The 20,252-nt window shown below is 40.1% G+C and overlaps 1 protein-coding gene across 1 annotated transcript in view; it reads right to left on the minus strand.

Annotated features, from left to right (window-relative positions):
* The window catches only part of LOC150088155 (uncharacterized), an 88,700-nt gene that overhangs the window by 43,140 nt on the left and 25,308 nt on the right, over nt 1-20,252 (minus strand). The window contains exon 2 of the mRNA XM_090370046.1: nt 7,576-7,679. Coding sequence (XP_090226172.1) covers nt 7,576-7,679 — 104 coding nt within the window. The remainder of the gene's footprint in view (nt 1-7,575; nt 7,680-20,252) is intronic.

Consider the following 20,252-nt stretch of genomic DNA (forward strand, 5'->3'; position numbering starts at 1 on the left):
GGAACTTGGAGGCCGTGGGGTGTTAAATGTTATGATGAGAACTCGGGTAGGGACGAGATTCCCATCCTTCCGCATTGATATTCTCTTGACAGCCGTCACTCCTTGGTCTTTTAGTTCAGAGCAGATCTCTTCCTCAGAGACATGAAGAAGATCCCACTCTGAAATGACTCCTCGTGAAGAGTTCAAAGTTCTGTGGGGTGTTACAATGATCGGTATTCCCCCTATGGATGTCGCGTTCAGGATTCTTTCTGCTTGCTTTGTATTTGAAGCTTCAATTAACAGATCGCCAGAACGCAGCCGTTTTACAGATTTTGGTGATCCTGCCAGCCCTTCTAATCCTTTCTGGATAAAGAAGGGTGACATCTTCCCAATTGACTGCTCTCCGGTAGAATGGAGAATGAGGAAAAGCGGTGTTATAGATGGTGTTTTATCCTCAGTTCTGGCTCTTTTTGCAGAATTGCTCTCACTCTCATCTGATCGATTAGGTAGGGGCCTTGTTGGGGCCCCAGAAGAAGGATTTAAATTACTCATGAGAGTAAAGGAAAAATGTCTGATGCCTAAGTACCTCACCCACCACGGAGCCCTACGAGGGGGCGCCCACTCGTGAACTAGCAGGTACTGCGTACACGAATGGGACACCGAGTTCGCTTAGAACACCATACCCACGTTACCAATAAGTCTTTATCCCGTCCCAGGACCATAGGGAGGGAGACTTATTGGAACGCAGTTGACCCTAGCAGTATAATACCACCCGCCGATTGATCCCAGTCGAGCCGGTCCGGGACCACCCGTCTCGTCGAAGCAGGGGCCAAAGTGGTGTATTAAGGCTGGGCCCCTCAACCACCAGGATCCCCCTTTCCGCTTCCACGGGTCGCGGCGCACGGCTGCACACGCCGGATTCCAACGATGTAACCCTGGAACCAAGGTATGGGCGTTAGATCCCAGTGATGCTAATCTGGAAGCCCAGCAGCATCACTGGGAGGTCCCCTCACCACGTACAGGTGCCCACGTCGAGGGGTCCATGAGCAGGAACAAGTGGATCAGGTGTGTTGCACTGTATGTAATCTTGCTAGCATCAACTCTTCGTGCCTGTTTTGCCTGAAGCTGAAGATCCATAGTTGTGATTCGCGTTTAATTTCGAATAATTTATTATTCGTGAGTGATTTCCATATATTTAACCACTGGTCCCTACACATACGCCGGATATGTGTTAGGAAATCTATATAGGGTATTTGGTAAGATGGAGGTGCATTGCTGTTTGGCTTTCGAATCGCTATTTCATTACCTTCAATGCCAGCATGCCCCGGTATCCAACAGAAGCTTATAGTATGATTTTTATTCCGCAGAAAGTTTAAACGAGGCCAGATTTATTTTACTATGGGTTGTGAGGTTGAGAATTTATTACTTATTGCAGACTAATATATCTGTATATATTAAACTGTTGAGGCAGGATACTGATATTGTCTAGAACAAGCTGGATTACGTACAGCTCTCCAGTATAACTACTACATTCAACCGGAAGGGTTACAGTTACTGTGAATGAGGGAAAGACTGCTGCAACTCCCAGAGCGGCGCTGATTTTGAACCATCAGTATATATTATGCAGCTGCACGCTTTGCTGGAAGCATGCCCTTCGTGCATTTGTTCGATGTTACAATTTTCTAGAGACCTTTTCCCCCCACTGTTCAATATAGGTATCGCAGAAAGGTGGATTTGTGGTCCAGGGTGGGTTAGTTTCTTTGAGCATGTTTTCAAAGTGTATATTCCAGCAGTGCATCAACTCTTGTAGTCTTGTAATTCCAGTAGGTCTGTTTTCAGTGAGTTTATTGTTTCAGTGAGTTTATTGTTTATTGTTTCAGTGAGTTTATTGTTATATGTTATCCATTCAGGGTTAAATGTCAATGGTTGATTGGGATGGTCTGTAAGGCTTTTAAGTCTGGCTGCACAGCTGAAGAGTAACATTTTCCTTCTGAGATGGAGTGGAGGTTTCGTTTGTCTCTATGTAGAGACTTTGGACAAGGGACGTCCGAAAGGCCCCAAGAACAGTGCGAAGAGCACTGTGCTGTATGATATTTATTTAGTCTTGTAAGTAACTTTTTCTAGCTGAGTCATAGATGATTGCACCATAATCTAAACGTGATTTTATGAGAGAGCGATATAAATGCAGAAGAGTGAATATATCTGCATCCCATGCCATGATAGAGATAGCTATGAGAATATTGAGTTTTTTCAAGCATAGGGTTCTGAAGAAGGTTATATGCATTGCAAAATTGAGTTTCGTATCTAGAGTTAAACCTAAAAAACGTATATTGCTGACAAGAGGGAGGGATTGATTTCTTAATTTAAGTTCAGGCTCTGGATGCGCTTTTTACAGAAGTGAATGGCAATCGGATTTTGTTCGGACAGGCAATATCCATTTTGCAGGGTCCATGTCTCCAACTTATTTATGGAAAGTTGTAACTGTCTCTATATAGTATTAATGTTTGGTGAATGGCACAGACTTGGAGTATTGCTTAAAATAAGTGTGCAGCTTTCAACATAAAAAACAGATATGCTTACTGTAAAGCCAGTAACTATGCTGCTTTATGTATACCCTTGTCATCTCTATACATAGTTACATAGTTACCTTGCTGTGATTTCGGAATTAGAATACAACTGTGTAAGATTTCAGCAGTACATGTCTTTGGGTTAACCTTTTTTTTTAACATTTTCTCTATCTTGTAACTCCTCTGACTATATGCACTGCCTCGAAATATAAACAGAACATTTATTTCTCACCATACCTTCATCTTGAGGATATGTCGTGAGAGATAAGATAGATGGGATGTTGGAAGCCCTGCAGCTAACCAATAAAGATCAGTGAAGGAACTACTGCGGAGAAGACGGTCTGATAGTAAAAAATCAGAACCCTATATCAGACTCTTTAGAAGTACAATAAGTCTCCAGTTCTTTCTCACTGGAGAAAATTCTCTCTTCCACAGAGCGCAACTGGTAGAGGACTTTCATGAGAGCCAGGATGTTTCTTGAATGGAGGGCCATAAAGCGAAGTTTCAGATTTGAATTCCATTGAGCGTGCATAGTATGGGAAACTCTGGATAGACATATTTCGAATTGTCAGCCACTCTCAGAAACTTATGAGTTATACGAATTGCTTTCTGGAAGAGTATATTTCAGTTCCACCAGGACTTTTCAACACTTTCAACAGCAGTAGGAGAGCTCACTGCGAATGATACCTGGTTCAGGGTAATCATATCCGCCGTCCCATCAAGGTCTACAACCTCCTCTGCTTGATACTTCATATTTTCAGGTATGCGTGGCCTAATCTGCATATATACGATGTACTTTATCTGAAAGTTCGCAAACTATTGTGTCACAAACTACAAGATGTGTCCGAAAAGTTTTAGGACTACATTCATAAAAAAAATCGAAATCTCAAAGAAACTGTCTCTCTATAGGATTAAATTATTGCCATTTAATCTTCAAAGTACATTCCTCGTGACTCGATACATATCTTTTTACAGGCGTACTTCTGGATATGGCTCTGTAGAACTGATCTTGCGGAACCCTGTTTAACTCCCTCGTCATGCCGGTTTGGATCTCCGAAACGCTGTGAAAATGATGCCCCTTCAGGTGGAATTTCACTTTGGGGAACAGAAAATAATCAGCAAGTACCAAATTCGATGAATAAGGGGGATGATGAAGCACTGTAACGCTTTTCCGTGCAAAAAATTTCCATTAGTCCTTTGTAAAATTTGGAGTTGACTGTCTGTTTTTCCGCCTCCGTAGCCGAGTGGGCAGGAGCGGGAGTGCAGTAGCACACACTCTTTGAGTAGACCGGGGTTCAAGCCCCTGACTGCTGAATACGGTCGATCTGCCAACCCGCACTGGACCAGCGTGGCAGATTATGGTCCATTTCCCTCAGCATGAATTGTTGAGGAGGCTTCCATCCTGCAGTGGGTTGATAATGGCTGCACTTTACCTTTTTTTTTTTTTTCTTCCGGTAGAAATTCTTTGTGCAGAACTCTTTGTCAATCAAAAAAGAAAACCAACCCCCCCCCCCCGCCAACCTCGTTTTGTTTCGATACTTTTGAAACCGGAATTTCTTCGGCCTCAGCGAATTTTAGAGAGAGAGAAAATCTTTATTGTACAGTAAAGATACAGATAATGTGCCCGCCACAGCCAGGAGGCCAGGGGCTTGACAATGATATAGGGTAATATAAAAATATGTACAGTATAAAAATTTGTGCAGTATAAAAGATTACATAACAATTAAAAACGTAGCATTAGCCATTCAATAGATATGAGTATGTACATAGTTGTGAGGCAGACAGTACACCAAGGTATGTGCACGTTCATATGTACAAAGCACATATTTAAGCATATTCACACAAGTCAGAATATTTCACAGTGCCGAATTGATGTTCGGTATTGCATTTTCTTGTAAGACAGTTCGTCGATTTGCCTGCGACGTGCCGTTATGCGCCTCATAGGAGATAGCAGATGGAGATATCAGTATGAGTCGACATCAGGGGCCAAACAAAAGGGGAACAAGTTCGGCCAACGAGCGCCTGTAATTGCGATCAGAAGCGAATTTCTGCAGGTCAACTCCGATCATTAGCAGGGCTTGTACTGTAGGAAGTACTTGTCCAGGTAGGAATCTGTCACTGATCTTCAGCCTGTTCCGTTGTAGCTGAAGAAGAGGGGTGGCTCGTAAGGAAGGAAGTGGAACATGCCACTGGCATATATCCCAGAAGTCAGGGAAATTGATTTTGCCAGCCAGCATTTTGACTGTGTTCGCAGTTCTCCTCATGCGGATTATTTGAGGCAGCCGCGGGATTTGGAGTTGGTCGGCCATGCTGGTGGTCCTCTGCTGAGGGGGGAGTCGATGTTTGTGGGTTGCCCACTTCAATATCCAGTATTCAGTGGCGAAGATGGGCTTCATGAGAGAAGGTACTGCGGATGCCCATATTTCAGAGGCATACAGAAAGGTAGGATACACAATGGTTTCCAGATATCTGATTGTGGTTCTTGCGTCTGTGTTATGAAGAAGATGTTGACGGGCAATCCAGCGCATTCGGTTGATCTTGCGTAGAACACATTCGATGTGACAGTTGAACCTAAGGTTTGGGTCGAAGGTTACAGCGAGATCTTTGTGTTTAGTAACACTTGGAATAACTGCACCCTGCAGTGAGGGTTGTATGGATGTGGGACACTTCTTCAGAGAAAAAACCATAATAACGGATTTTTGGGGGTTCAGTTTGAGACCGAAATGGTTGAGATGGCTAGAGAAAGCTGTGATCTTATTACAGATTTCCGATGTGATCACTCCCCTGTCGGCTGATGGTGGTATTTCCGTTAGGAACTTTATATCGTCGGCGTAGGTAATGACATCATCTCTGTTACACACAAACGGAATAAGGAGGGCGGTAAAAAGTAACCCCGATAAAACGCCACCTTGCGGCACACCAGCATTGATGGATCGGGTGTAGCAGAGGTTACGATAAGTGAGGTACACTGTTCTATTCCGGAGGAGCGAGTGCAGAAAAGCGAAAACGTCACCTTTGATCCGAAAGAAATTGGTTAGGAGATTCAGAAGGGCTGAGATGTTGAGGCTATCAAAAGCAGCTTCAATATCGACATAAACAACCGCCATTTCTGATTTGGCCTCAAATGCATTTAAAATTTCCGTTTGGACTGCCAGAAGGTTGGAGACAGTTGATATATTAGGGAGAACATAATGGAGTTGTTTTGATGATTGTGGAAGAAGATGGCGTGTTATATGCGGAAGAAGGACTTTTTCCAGTAGCTTTAGGAGCGTGGATGCAGTGGAAATCGGTCTATAGTGTTTCGGCTGGCTTGGTAGTTGAACTTTAGGTAGTGGGGCAAGACTGTATTTGCTCCAGGATGCAGGAAACACTCTATGAGAGAGGATGGAGTTGAACAAGTAGAGCAGAGGATCAAGAATATATGGACTGAGGCACTTTACGATGAAATGCGGGACTTTATCGATGCCAGCGGTGCATGACGGACGCAGCGAGTTGATGGATTGACGAAGCTGCTGTCGATCGATTTGAATGGAAAACAGCTCATCATCTGGACTAGAAATGGGGTCTGGTTGGTAATCATATGGTTGTGTGATGTTGTCTTGGAATCTGGCTATATAGTTGATCCATTCAACTGGATTGAAATTGGAATCTGGTTCAGAGTTACGGGTATATGGCACTTTGCCTTTGGATAAGGTCTTGTCAGTATATTCTTTAATGGCTTGCGATTTCAGTCTGTTAAACAGTGCTCTAGCTTTGGAGTACTGAGTTCGGTCATATGCTGTACCAGACTGTTTCCATTGTTTATGGAGGGACTGTTTGCACTTGAAACTGTAATTTAGCTCCGAAGACCACCAAGCATTAGTTCTAGCGGAGATACTGACCTGTTTAGCTGCTGAGAACATAGTAACAGTGTGAGCAACCACCTAGTTAATATGTCTAGAGCCAGTTCCGGATCTCCTGATTCGAGAACTTCCCAGGGAATTAATCTTGTTGCATAAAGGCATCTGTTCGGTTGTAGGAAGGTGGGAGAGATGATGATCTTCCTTTTGACGTAGGGGGAGACATTAAAGTTGGGCGTTGGGAGCTGCAATAGGACTACGATGGGTTCATGATCGGATTCAAAGTGAGTTTCGGGTTTAATGTCGACGCTACAGGAACCATACGATAATATGAGATCCAGGCGATGAAGACCTCTAGTTGGGCCTTCATTTATGATCCTGAGGCCACTAGGTGCAATCTTAGCCATAAGTGACTCATGAAGATGTTGGAGATTTAGTGGTAAGTTAAAATCTCCACAGATGAGGTGGATAGCAGATGTGTGAAGCGCATTTATTAGCCAGGATGCAATATCATTGATTGTCTGAGCATCGGGGGTTGGGGGTGTATATATTGCACCGAGATCTAATAAGCAAGAGTTGATCTTGACCGTTACTATCAATGCTTCGAATAGATTTTCTCCAACCCATGCAGCTGACTGTCTTTCTGTTTCAGATTCGTACGAAAAGCACCAAGATTCATTACGAGTTATGACTTTTTAAAAAAAAAGTCTGATAGTGCTTCAGGTCCATAAGCTGCAATCACCATTGAACTGTTTCAGTTGCAGTTTCCAATTTTAAAACAAAATTTTATCGCCACTCTTTTCTCGATCCTTGAATCCATGACGATGTGATTTTACCGCGCAAACTTAAACACGACTTTCCAGTAGAACGCCTTTTGTGCCTACTGGTAAAACTTGTCACAAAGCCAGCTCAAGACTTGACAGTGAATAGCTTGAACAGTGGCTAATGAATGGCGCTAGTAGCATTGTTTAAAGAAAATCATCCCTAAAACTTTTCAGACATACCTTGTATTGTACATCCATACCAAAATTCACTGACTGGTATCAATTATATTGCGAACTATTGCACTTTTGTTCACTAGAGCATATTGTTACGTTAAATAAAATCATTAATTCATTCTATTTTAGTAATGGACAATTAACACAGATTTTAATACGATGGTAAAGATAGACATAACTAAAAACACTCACATGGGGATGGTGGCGAGTATAAGGAGAATGGTACCGTTGGCGGTCTGGGACTGAGGTTTCCTGAAGACACAGTCAGTGGACAATAACAAAACATACTGCATGAACTGAAATGGAATATAGAGAAAGCAAATAAAGTATTGTATTTTAGTACGTAAACACAATAAGAAATACATAGGCTGGAATACTAATTAAGGTAACATAAACTTGAAAATATACTGGCGTTTTGCACTGCGCTCAATATATCGCTATCTCCATAGATGTTATTATAAAATGGAGATAGAGTTCAACTTTACAGCAGTTTATCTAGAAATACTATTGGACAGTTTTTTTGGACATGAGTATTAGGTGAGTGTCTGTGTGTTAAGCTATGAAGCATTCCTGAATTGCCTGAAAATTGAATATATTTTTTGTGGACGAATTGCCTGTTTGCTGGACTAAAAATTCGACTTTCCTGGAGAAAAACAATAGTACCTTTCCGAGGAACAATATTTTTGTGAAAACAGAAACGATAATAGTTCCTCAGGTCACTGGCTGGATTCCATACGGTGTGGGAGGATTATAACTAGTCTGCTGCACGCGAGAGCAGTTATACTTATAGCAAGGAGAAAAACAATAGACAGTTCAAGATCACTCACTAGGTTCCCTCTCATCCCATAATGTCAGTATAGAATAGGTAGGCATATTGAGTGACCTTGAGCTGTCATGGTTTTTCCCTAATATAGACGGTTAAACAACTGTTTATGACTCGTTTCAACTCCCGGCCACAAATGTGTATACTACTATATCCCAACATTGATCACTGGGTGCTTCGCTCATTATCTATCTAGCTATACATTTAAAAAGTTTTCCTCCTAGTGATATTTATTCGAGCCAATGGAAGAAGAGGGCGAGGCAATTACGTCACTGCAAATGCAATTAATTATTGACAACTGCCTCGTGCACGTGATCCTCTGTATAACATTTGATGTTCCATGGTAACGTTTTTTGTATATTAATGAATATTGTAAATAGTTTATTATTTTGTAAATACTGTATTTGTATAGTTTGTAAATATTTCAGTTAAATATTTTAGTCCTGCTCTTTCGGATGCAACAATATTCTTCCTGTATTATTGAAACCCTTTTTTTTTTTATTTTGGAAGCCTTTTCCTAAGTGACCTATGTAAACGTAGGTAAATAATTACATATATTGATATTGGCTGCAGTCCAGTATAGTATACACGGGCAGGTAGTTAGATGAAAACGAGGAAGACGGCGATAATTGACAGGCGATAATTGGCGCCTCCCTTTTCTGATTGTTTTGTGTCATTGAGGAGGGGGGGCTTAGCTTAGGTAGGGTGTTTATCCCTTCATCCCGCTGTTTTAAAATGGGAAAACCAGTTTCAGATTTAAAAACAGCGGCAAATGTGGGGGGAAACACCCTAAGCATATCAACTTAGGATGGGCGGGGAAAGCAGTGGCATCTGCCAATCACTGCTTTGTTCCTGTCCGTTTGTCGAAATATGGGAGCCACAACCTTGTCAATTACTGCTTTCCCACTGTTTTGCTTGCCGCCATATTGGAGGGTGTACACCGTTCTGGAATTTTTCCGTGATATTTATTTGATCTTGAGAATGCCGCGCACTAATCATCTCAGCACTATGGAAGCCGTTTCAGGAGACAGAAACCATTACAACAGTGTTTCTCAACATTTATTTAATTATCGCCCCCTAAAGGGCTTTTTTAGACATTTTTTTTTCTTAATCGCCCCCATGTAATTTTAAACAAGACAATACGTTATACTTACACATTTTATTCAATGGGATCCCTTAGCCTGATGCTTCTTAACTAAAAGTTCGATGTTCAGTATGATGTTAGTAAATTTAATTCTAATTCATGGAAACTAATTGTACTGGAGCATTCATTTTTGCTGCTGTAAAAACATGGTTTGATGAAAACGGCTACAGTACAATCAGTGTCTTCTCTTCTGTTTCTTTCCTCAGTTAATATTTTATTTACTGAACTAACCACTTTCAACCATATAAGACGTTGGGAAACAGAGTACTTTGGCCATTTCAGACCACATTGTTGGATTAAGAAGTTTAGTTGTTTTTGATCCCCACTCAGCCATTCCACCCTTTTCGAATTTTTATTTGCATTCTTCGTTACATTTTAATTCAATGAGTTCTTCTTGAATTTCTTCACTAGCAGACCCAGTAGCTCATCCAATTGGATCTAACATCCATGGTTTTACTTCAAAAGAAAATAAATCTGAAAATCTATTTTTCATTTCACCTTTTGAAAAGAACCCAAACGATCTGAATAATTCTTAAGATCACTCTCGGTGAGAGATTCATTGATTTCAGCTAACTCTTGAATACCATGAAATTGTTTTCTCATTAAATTGCTTTCAATTATTTCCAGTTTTTTAGTGAAGGCTTTTAATACGCGTTTGCAGTTTATCACCATAATTAATTTCCCTTGAAGTTGAAGTGATACTTCATTAAGTTTTTTTTAAAAATCCATGCTATATAGTATATGCTGATTTTGTGTTTGGTGATTTCCTTCGCTTTATAAAAAAACTAACTATCGTATCAAAAAGGTTTACAAATCTTCTTAGACAGTTTCCTTTAAAAAGCAATCTGACGTCTGTATGTAAAAGAAGCCTCACATACTGTTCTTCATTATCAACACAAAATTTTCTGAAAAGGCGATCATATTTGCAATGTGACTTTATTTTATTGATGGTTTTAATAACTATATCGAGAAATTGATAAAAAACTGGACTAATATTTTTGCAACCAGATGATGTCAGTGTACATTGCAGTGTATTGCAAGAACTTCGGGACATAACTTCCTTTAAGTGGACTATAAAACCTTTGTCTTCCAACCATGGAGTTAACGCCATCAGTGGCACAGGATATCAAATTTTTAAATGGGACTAGTTTTTCATCAAACCATGTTTTTACACCAACAAAAATGAATGCTCCAGTACAGTCAGTTTCTATAAATTTTATAAACAACATCTCTTCTTGCAATTTACAATCATCATCGAAATAACGAACGTATGCCATTAGAAGGGCCTTATTGTCAGTAACTGTGGATGCATCAATCTAAATAGAACATTTTCTTATTTTTAGTTTGTTAATTAGCTACTCTTCAATGTTAATTGACATCTTCAGTTAACATCATTCGAAGACGAATGACATCATTCGTCTTCGAACTGAATCGTTGCTCAATGGCAATGCTTTTAAAATACTGTAAGGATTTTCATGGATCACTGTTGAAATTGCAGTCTCTAATGCGGGTCGTATAACAGTCTCAGCAACTATATGAGCATTACCAGTTTTTGCAATGATTTCTGCAATTCTATAAGACGCAATCATTCCATCGTCATTTGTTTGTGTGTTCTGCTTAAATAAGGAAGTGACAGTGTTACGTTTCTCAGAATTCTGTTTCAAAATTTTAAAATATTCGATATGTTTACCAACTTTATCAGGATGCTTCCTTTTTAAGTGATCTAAAAGTGTCGATGGTGTCATAGCCTCATTTGAAAAATAACTATTACACATAGGACACATTGGCTGTCTTTAGGCGAATGGGCTTTCAATAAAACCATAAGTTAGATATTCATCCAGATACTTTTTCTTTTCAGCACTTGACATGATTGATGATGGGTTGAATAACTACAAATAATTAAATAATACAATATAAACTATTTTTATTTAACTCTCATAGCCCATGTCACTCACAAAAGCACTGCGGATCAAAAATAAACAACTCCCACAAGGAAACAATAAATCAATACTAATTGTCGCTTAAAAAATAGAAACGATAGACTGAAACATTTCCTCATCCCATCCATGCCTCATATATTGACCAATGAAACAAAAGAATAAATAAATAAACCATGTCCACCACGCCACTGCCAAGATCGCAGTTGTCGGAAAGGCGCAAACGCCAATGATTGCAGAGACATTACCTCTGAGAGCACTGAGACGTTTAATACCTATGAAATACAAATATGCCCACTGTCTTCCTTTTATCAAAATTTCTCACTCATTCTTAATATAATATATGTTAAAAATCAGTTGTCTCAGGGGAAAAGAAAACCCAATGAGAGAAATTAAATATTAAGGAATAAGATGTCGTCAGGTAAGGTTGAACTTTGGAGGGCCACAAACCATTATAATGCCCCTGATTTTTTCGCCCCCGTTGAGAAAACCTCTTGCTCAGAATAATAGCCTGAGAGGGCATAAATTCAAATTGAGGAAAGGCAGTTGTAGGATAGAGTGCGGAAGTTTGCCTTTAGCCACTCGGTGATTGATTGCTGCAACAAACTTCCATCTGTCGTTGTAGAAGTTGATAGCTTAATCAGATTCAAGGCAGAACTAGACAAACATTTGGAGTGAGTGGATGGGTGAAATGAGATTTTTTTTATTTGGCTGATGCTATATAAGCTTGCTTTCTTGCATCACGTGCCTTTGCTAATGCTAAACCTGCATTACAAGAAGAGCTAGCCAAGGTCGTCCGAGGGCTACGTCAACCAGAACAGGCTATCTGGCTCTAACAGCAAGATGAAACCATGCGATGTCCTGTCATGAATTGTCTCTTGAGGTTAGCGTGGCCACAGAGGTGAAAACATTTCCATCAGGAATGTGTTAAGAAGGTTCAATTCAAGTGGATTCTACGCAAGGAAGCCAGTGATTTGTATCCCATTAACCCCAAACCGCAGCAGAGCCGGTGCCATGAACATGTGACTAGTCGGGTATATCGGTCTCTTGGAATATATTGTGAAAATGAACGTTCCAGGTGTGTATCAAATATTTTAGTTTAATATCAGTTGGTCTATTTTTCAGTTTTTTTGCTGTTATAGAAGACTGTCCATTTGGGTTTCAAAAGTAAGAGTCTGACGGGATGGGCTGGAAGGCTTTGGATTTTGGCTGTATAATTGAGCAGCATTTTCTTTTTAAGGTGAAGGGGAAGTTCATGTGCCTCTACGTAGAGACTCTGAAAAGGAAATGTTCTAAAAGCCCTTAGAACGGTATTAAATCTAATCAGGAAATATTAGATTTGTTAGGAAATCTAATATTTCCTAACAAAGCCATAGACAACAGCACCATAATCTAGAGGACACATGATGAGATCACGATAAAGGTAGAAGAGTACTGTATATATATCGGTACCCCATGTCGATGATGATTATAAATTGCAAGAAGAGATGCTGTTATAAAATTTATAGAAACTGCTGTACTGGAGCATCCATTTTTGCTGTTGTAAAAACATGGTTTGACGAAAAACTAGTCCCATTGAAAAATTTGATATCCTGCGCACTGATGGCGTTAAGAAATAGCTGTGTCACTGATGGCGTTAAGAAATAGCTCTACATATGTCAGGTTTCTTCAAATAGACAATTCGAGGTATGTTATATGTGAAACAAAGATGAGCTTGATGCCTAACATTAAACCTAGGAAACGAAGATTACCAGTGAGAGAGGGATGGGATAAAATGGTTCTTTAGCCTGCTTCCGGTTATCCATGTAACTTGCATTTTTTGCAGAAGTGAATTGCAACTGATTTTTGTTCTGATATTCGATATCCATTCTGGCAGTGTCCATATGTCTAATTTATTTATGGAAAGTTTTAGCTATCTCTCAATGGTATGAATATTTTGTGAACGGCAAGATAAGATCATCGGCACACATATGTAGTATTGGGGGTGTTCTGTGTCATGGTGTTTAGTCAAAGTGAAAAAGGGTAGCGCTAAGTATTGATCCCCTCCTTCTTGAGTATAAAAACCGCGATTTAAGCTTCCATGCACGTAGTGAATGATGACTAGTGACATGGGAATGCAGGCAAAGATTCAAAGATTTCTATTTATAAGTTTGGGTGGGTGGTGCGTAAAACATCAAAGAGCGTTATGTATGGCTTCGGTGGCGAAATGGGTTTAACTACCAAAGAATGCTAGTTCCAGCAGAAGCATCATTCTGCGATCCATAATCAATTTTATAACGAACTAGTGAACAATACAGACGGAGCAGCATGCATCAATTTGCTGCCAATGGGATGACCAATAAAGCATAGGATATGTTTTGGCTTCTAATGCACTTAGTCCTAAACTGACGAGCATGAGAGTGAAATGTTATCTTTTGGAGCAACATTCAGATAATGATGCGTTTGTGATAAGCGTGCGCAAAGTGACGTGGTCTGTAGTTGAAGGCGCATTAGCAACTTAGGCCATATTGTGCTATATATAATATGTCTGTAAATTGTGTGTGCTGTGTGGTCGATTTGCTGAGCGAAAAATCCGGGAGAAGAAACCATGTGCTACCTCGCCCGATTAACCCAGCTACGTTGTGAAAAAGGTCCATAAAAATTCTTCGCATCATTGACGGGATTCGAACGTAGGTCTTTTCCACGCGGTTTTAGTAGACGGCGTTTCTACCAACTGTGCTACCCCCACGAGGGCGAAGTTACGAGAAGCTGAAGTTATTCATGATTGCTCATGGTTAACGGTTACTAGCTTCCCTGCAGTTGTTTGTCTATTCTCACCCCCAGTTTTAAAATGTTGAAAATTACTGAAATCATCAATGCATGTAGAATAATTTTAAATATAAAAAGGTGAATCGACTATATAAACTCCTCTTTCATTAAAGAAAACATAGAAAAATGAATTCTACATGTACCGAAAATGGAATAGAAAGACAATGAGTTATTTTACAAAAATAGCGAAGTGTCCTTCAAGACTAGAGCAAGGGCTAATTAAAATGGTTTATGGTTTATAAATCTTCAGCCGTATTATATGTAAAAGAACAGATTTATCTGACGAAGTAATCTGGTGGTAAACCATAATGCCTATTAATTTTTGGTAAAGTGATACAGAGATTAAACGACAAAGTGAGCTTGGGAAATACCAGCGAGCTCGTCTGATGATGGCGAACACCTGATGATGACAGAACTTGCTACATTTGTTTTTCTCTGATAGCCTTCCCAGTTTCTCAATTAATTGTGCGTAATATTTCTCTGTGATGATGTCCTCATTCTTTGAAATCAAGAGGAGCAACACCCTCACCACTCCAGAAAATTGTTCCAAACAATCTTCTTCAGAATCCATAAAAATAATGTCTCGGTTTGATTTCTTTTTAAATACCCTCAAATACGTATTTGAAAACTGGACTCGAATTGGGGTGGATGGGATCTATCCAGTTATATTAAAGGAGGCGGCAAAGGAAGTAAGTAAACTCTTAGCCATAAATATGAGAGCATCCTTGGACTCAGGGGAGGTCCCCACGGACAGGAGATGTGCAAATGTATCCTCAATTCACAAAGGGAGATCGAAGGGTGACACGAGTAATTACAGACCAGTTAGTTTAACTTCTGTTCCGTGTAAAATAATAGAGTCACACTGGTTACAGATGCATTGCAGGATCATCTAGACAAGATTGCAGTAGTAATTCAGACACAGCATGGGTTTGTTAAGGGAAAGTCTTAGCTGACAAATTTTATTGAATATTATGATGTGGTTACAAAGAAACTAGATGAAAAAAATAATTTTTATATCATATACTTGGATTTCAGGAAAGCTTTTGACACTGTTGCGCATGGAAGACTATTGTACAAATTGGAGCAGAATGGTATTAAGGGTAAGTTGCTACAATGGAAAAAAGGATGGTTAAGTGGGAGAAGACAGAGGGTGGTAATCAATGGGTGCTGCTCTTCGTGGACTAATGTTATTAGTGGAGTCCCACAGGGTTCGGTGTTGGGTCCACTGTTGTTTTGTATATTTATCAATGATATTGATGAAGGTATATCAGGCTTAGTGTCGAAGTTTGCAGATGATACAAAGGTTGGCAGGGTTGTTAATGACAGTAATGGCAGTTTGCTACTTCAACAGGATCTAGAAAATTTGGGCAAATGGGCAAAGAAGTGGCAACTGAAGTTTAACCTTGACAAATGCAAAGTACTGCATATGGGTAGAAGTAACCCCAGAGAAACGTACCAACTGTGTGGTACTATACTTGGTGGTAGAAAATGAAAAAGACCTGGGAGTAATTGTGCAGTCGAAACGTACCAACTGTGTGGTACTATACTTGGTGGTAGAAAATGAAAAAGACCTGGGAGTAATTGTGCAGTCGGATACGAAGTTTTCTGAGCAATGCAGACAGGCTGCCAGGGCAGGTCATGGGGTTTTGTCAATGATATATAGGAATTTTGCTAGCACGGAAAAGGAGGTGATTGTCCCTCTGTATAAGGCAATGGTCAGGTCACGCCTTGATTGGTGCGTACAGGTCTGGAGGCCTCATTTTAAGAAGGATGTAGATTTGCTTGAACGTGTACAGAGAAGGGCAACAAGATTGGTGAGGGGAAATGAAGAGATCCTCTTACCAAGAGAGGCTTAAGTTCTGCAAATTGCAATGACTGGAGACTAGGCACCTGCGCGATGAACTGATTGAGGTGTATAAGGCCTTGAATGGGTTGAGCACGCTGAATTCTGATGGGATCCTTCCACTTGTTCAGATTACGAACCTAAGGGGGCATAAATTCAAATTGAGGAAAGACAGATGTAGAATAGATGTGCGGAAATTTGCCTTTAGCCAGCGGGTGGTTAATTGCTGCAACAAACTTCCATCTGTCGTTGTAAGTTGATAGGTTAAATAAATTTAAGGAGGAACTGGACAAACGTTTAGAGGGAATTGTTGTGTAATTTCTTTATTTTTTTATTATTATTATTATTATTTATTTTATTTATTTATTTATTTTATTATTATTTTTTTTTTTTTTTTTTTGCTTTCTTGCTTTCTTGCATCACATGCCACTGCTACTACGTCAGTAGTTTCGTGTCAGGACTAACAGGCTAATTACTTCACGATCGTTCATCATATATTAACTGGATATATTAAGTGGTAAAAAAGTTCATACGGTTTTTTCAAGGTTAAACTTTGATAAAAAGTTTGTTTAAGCCACTGTACATCCATCGATGCACTTCGAACATACGAGTGACACTGAGTCAATTGATGACACGAAAACGAAGTACGGTTCAATAAAATTGTGAAAAGTGGCGATAGCTGGCTCGTTCAATGACAATTATTTGACCATGATTACTTTTTGATTATAAATTGAGCATATGCACGACATTCGGAGAAAATACTGTAAATTAATGGCCAGTCCAAAAGTGGTTCAAACAAACTTAAATGCGGTGATGGGGCACTTGGTGATGCACTCCGTTAGGGACGACTGATAGCCATTTATGATGACGAACTGAAGACGCTACTGAGCCGGATTCAGGCTAAGCATGTTAGGTCCTTGCAAAAAGGATTCAATATGAACGACTTACCATTCGCTTGCATTTGCATCGACCGAGAAAGGTATACAAACTGAGCAAATGAGTTCCACATAAACTCCAGCCGACAACAAACTCCAGAGATATCGATTCCCTTTATGTTGCTTTCGGGTCAAAATAATAAGCCATTTCTGGTTGTTGACATGGAAGAAAACTGGGTTGTCAGCAGTAGAAGCAGCAGAAAACGATTCTATTATTAGTTATCCCGTGAATCTGTGGCGCACATATCAAATGCCCCTCTTCGTCAGAACATTTTACTTTGCATCTTCCATTACAAGCTTCTTCCCTCTGGCCAAACGAGTACAGGGAACATAAAGTATTTTTTTTTTTTTTCCTTAAAAAAAAAAAAATTCCGCACGGACTCTTTTGGTCACTTGAAGCAATAATTCTTGAATAATAAAATCGACCCTCGCGTTTAAACTTCTCATAATGTAAAAGTGTCCTCGAGACTAGCACGGCGGTCCGCTGTTGCCATTGCTTTGTTTTGTTTTTGTGCCGAAGCAACTGAGAATCAGAGTCGTCAGCGTTCTATCAGTAGATTGTGTGTTGTAAGCACTGTTTTGCTAAATGAAAAACTTAAATTTCCAGAGACAGACTAACTCGGACACGCTGTGAAAAGTGAACCACACACTAAGTGGAAAAACAATCGTTATTCTTTAACGATTCCTGTTTCAGACAGAAATATTTTTTTTTTCCAAAGCGTGATTCAGTTAGCCAGCCTCAAATTTTTAATTTAATTTCCATTTCGACTCTGTGAAACGTGGAAGTTGGGACAATGTTTTGGCATTGCAATTGCTGCTGCATCAACCATGTCATACAACTTTGTCAGCCTTCATGCATTGACTGAAATCTGAACGAAACGAACTGGATGAAAATCTGTTTAGTGCTATGATGAGGCAGAGCTGTCCAGGTTATCGTAATCAAACGTTAACTATGATGCAGCATCTTCGAGATTATTCCTGTATTCCAGGAGACAGGGAAGACATCACACGAAATAAATCTCATCAATTCATAGAATATAGCTCTCGTGGATAACACAGTTGGTAGAATCATCGTCCTCCCCACACCGGATGGAAAATGTCTGAGTTCGAACCCCGTCGATGACGGGAGGAAGAATTTGTATGGGTTTTTTCACAACATGGCTGATTTAGTCGGTTTTGGGTGAGGGGAGCATGGTTTATTCTCCCAGAGAATCGAATTTTTTGTCCAAAAAACAATAAATCGACCACAGAACATGTGCAATTTACAGACATATTATATATGATGCAACATAGCCTAAGTCGCTGTTGCGCGCCTTATACTCTAAATCAATCAATCACCATAGAGTAGAAGAGAGCTATAATGATTGATTGTATAGAGTATAAGATGAGTAGAGCAAATGGAAAGATCAATGACAGAGAGAACTGACGTGCAGACATATAGGGTGTTACTTTCCTTATTTAACAAGGACAGATCATTACTAGAGAATGCTTTCCGTAATGCAGCCCTCCCACTAGTGGCTGGACAACCACCCACATGGTGTTACGTCTATTCAAGTCCCTAAAAATAAACAGTGGCGCACGCAATTGCGAGATAATTGATTGCATAAAGAGCTGCGAGGCTAATATTGTTCCCATGTGGCAAATAAATGCAGGAAACTCTAATGGGAGGAGATCCAAGCAAATGAAGAACAGCATCCACCTCTTCATCACGGCGAGTGAGTGGTGAGAGAAAGGGGTGTACTTTGTTTATAGAGAAAGAAACTTCTCCATGGGCAAGCCCATTCAGATGGAGCGAATATTATGTGACCAAAAAGAATTCTTAACACGATACATGGAACAAAGTGGAAAGTTGTCATTTGACTTCTTTGAAACTGCGTTGAAATTATTTCGTTGTAGTAACTCGTTTCCAGATACCCAATTACCGGGGTATTTACTTGGAATGCCAATCAACGTTAAGTTGCTACATCGCTGTGTTCAACTATATATTAGGATATACAAAAAACAAAAGGTTTTGTTAATAGCTGTATATAATCTATAATCCAGTTTCTCAAGAAGTTGAGTAGTGCTAATTAGCGGAAACGAAACTCAGACTATGAAGCATTGGTATCGCGCTTGTATATTATGCTGGCAGGAACAAGCACAAAATAGCAGATCTCTCTCTCTCTCTCTCTCTCTCTCTCTCTCTCTCTCTCTCTCTCTCTCTCTCTCTCTCTCTCTCTCTCTCTCTCTCTCTCTCTCTCTCTCTCTGCGCTTCTTGATTGGGATTATCATTCCCATTTGCACTACAGACAGAAACGAATAATCCCTCAATTCTTAACAGTCTGACTGTGTATGAGAATTTCGAAAATTCCAGTCCACATGCTCCTCGTCTCTTTGACAGAAAAAAGGGTCCTTTTATAAACTACCTAGCCAATTTATTAGAACCATGAGTTAATAGTTGTTGGATCGCCGCTGACCGAATTGCTGCACCAGTACGACGTGACATGGAAGCAACAAGAGGTTGAAACGTGACACCAAGAAAATTGGACCATTTATGTAACAGAAGTGTCCTCAGTTCCTGCAGTGACGTGGGAACAGAAGTGTGCTAACCAACAAGTTTCCCGAGTTCATGTCCTTCACACATTTCGAATGATGGAAGGTCACTGTCATCTTGAGAGAACCTTTATTCACAGGGGAGGAGAAACATGTCATATAACGTGTGTATACCTGATCCACAATGATGTTTGTACATGTTCAGGCGTTCGCAATGCCCTCCAGTGGGAATGCTCCACTCGAGGGCATCGCTGACCAAGGATATGCCGCAAAAAGTAGTTCCAGTACAGTGGTTATAATAACACACAGTCCTCCCAAACCAGAAAGAAAAGGCCCGAGTTCGAATCCTATGAACGATGCAAGAAAGTTTTATGGCTTTTCTCACAGCGTTGTTGGGTTATTTGCTCTCATTGCTAGATTAGCAACTTAATTAAGCGTTAGTTGCTCTCAATGAGAGTGACTAACGCTTAATCTCCAGTAGCCTGTAATTAAGTATACAAAAGATGGTTCTAATACCTCTTGCGGTTTCCTACATATATGCACTCTTCCATCAGTGCTGTAAAGAATAAATCGGGATTTATCGGACCTTGGCGATTCTGGCACAGATGTGCAGTATTTATAGTTGCTGTCCGAGATTAGTGGCCACCGTGAAGATCCGTAGGGTTCTTCACATGATGCAACTACTGATGCCTTTCCGCATTAAGTGGAGGGAGTGATTTTTCTGTCGTTTGGCAACGATTACACTTAACGATCGGAGCTAAATGTCGAACATCTCTCTCTCTCGTCTATTCGAGGATGCTTTCCATTGTAAACTCTTCTCATCATATGTAGCCGTCCCGGAGTAGGA

This window comes from Mastigoproctus giganteus, chromosome 3 (assembly GCF_048544385.1).
Source record: "Mastigoproctus giganteus isolate SK-2022 chromosome 3, ASM4854438v1, whole genome shotgun sequence".
Lineage (NCBI taxonomy): Eukaryota > Metazoa > Arthropoda > Arachnida > Uropygi > Thelyphonidae > Mastigoproctus > Mastigoproctus giganteus.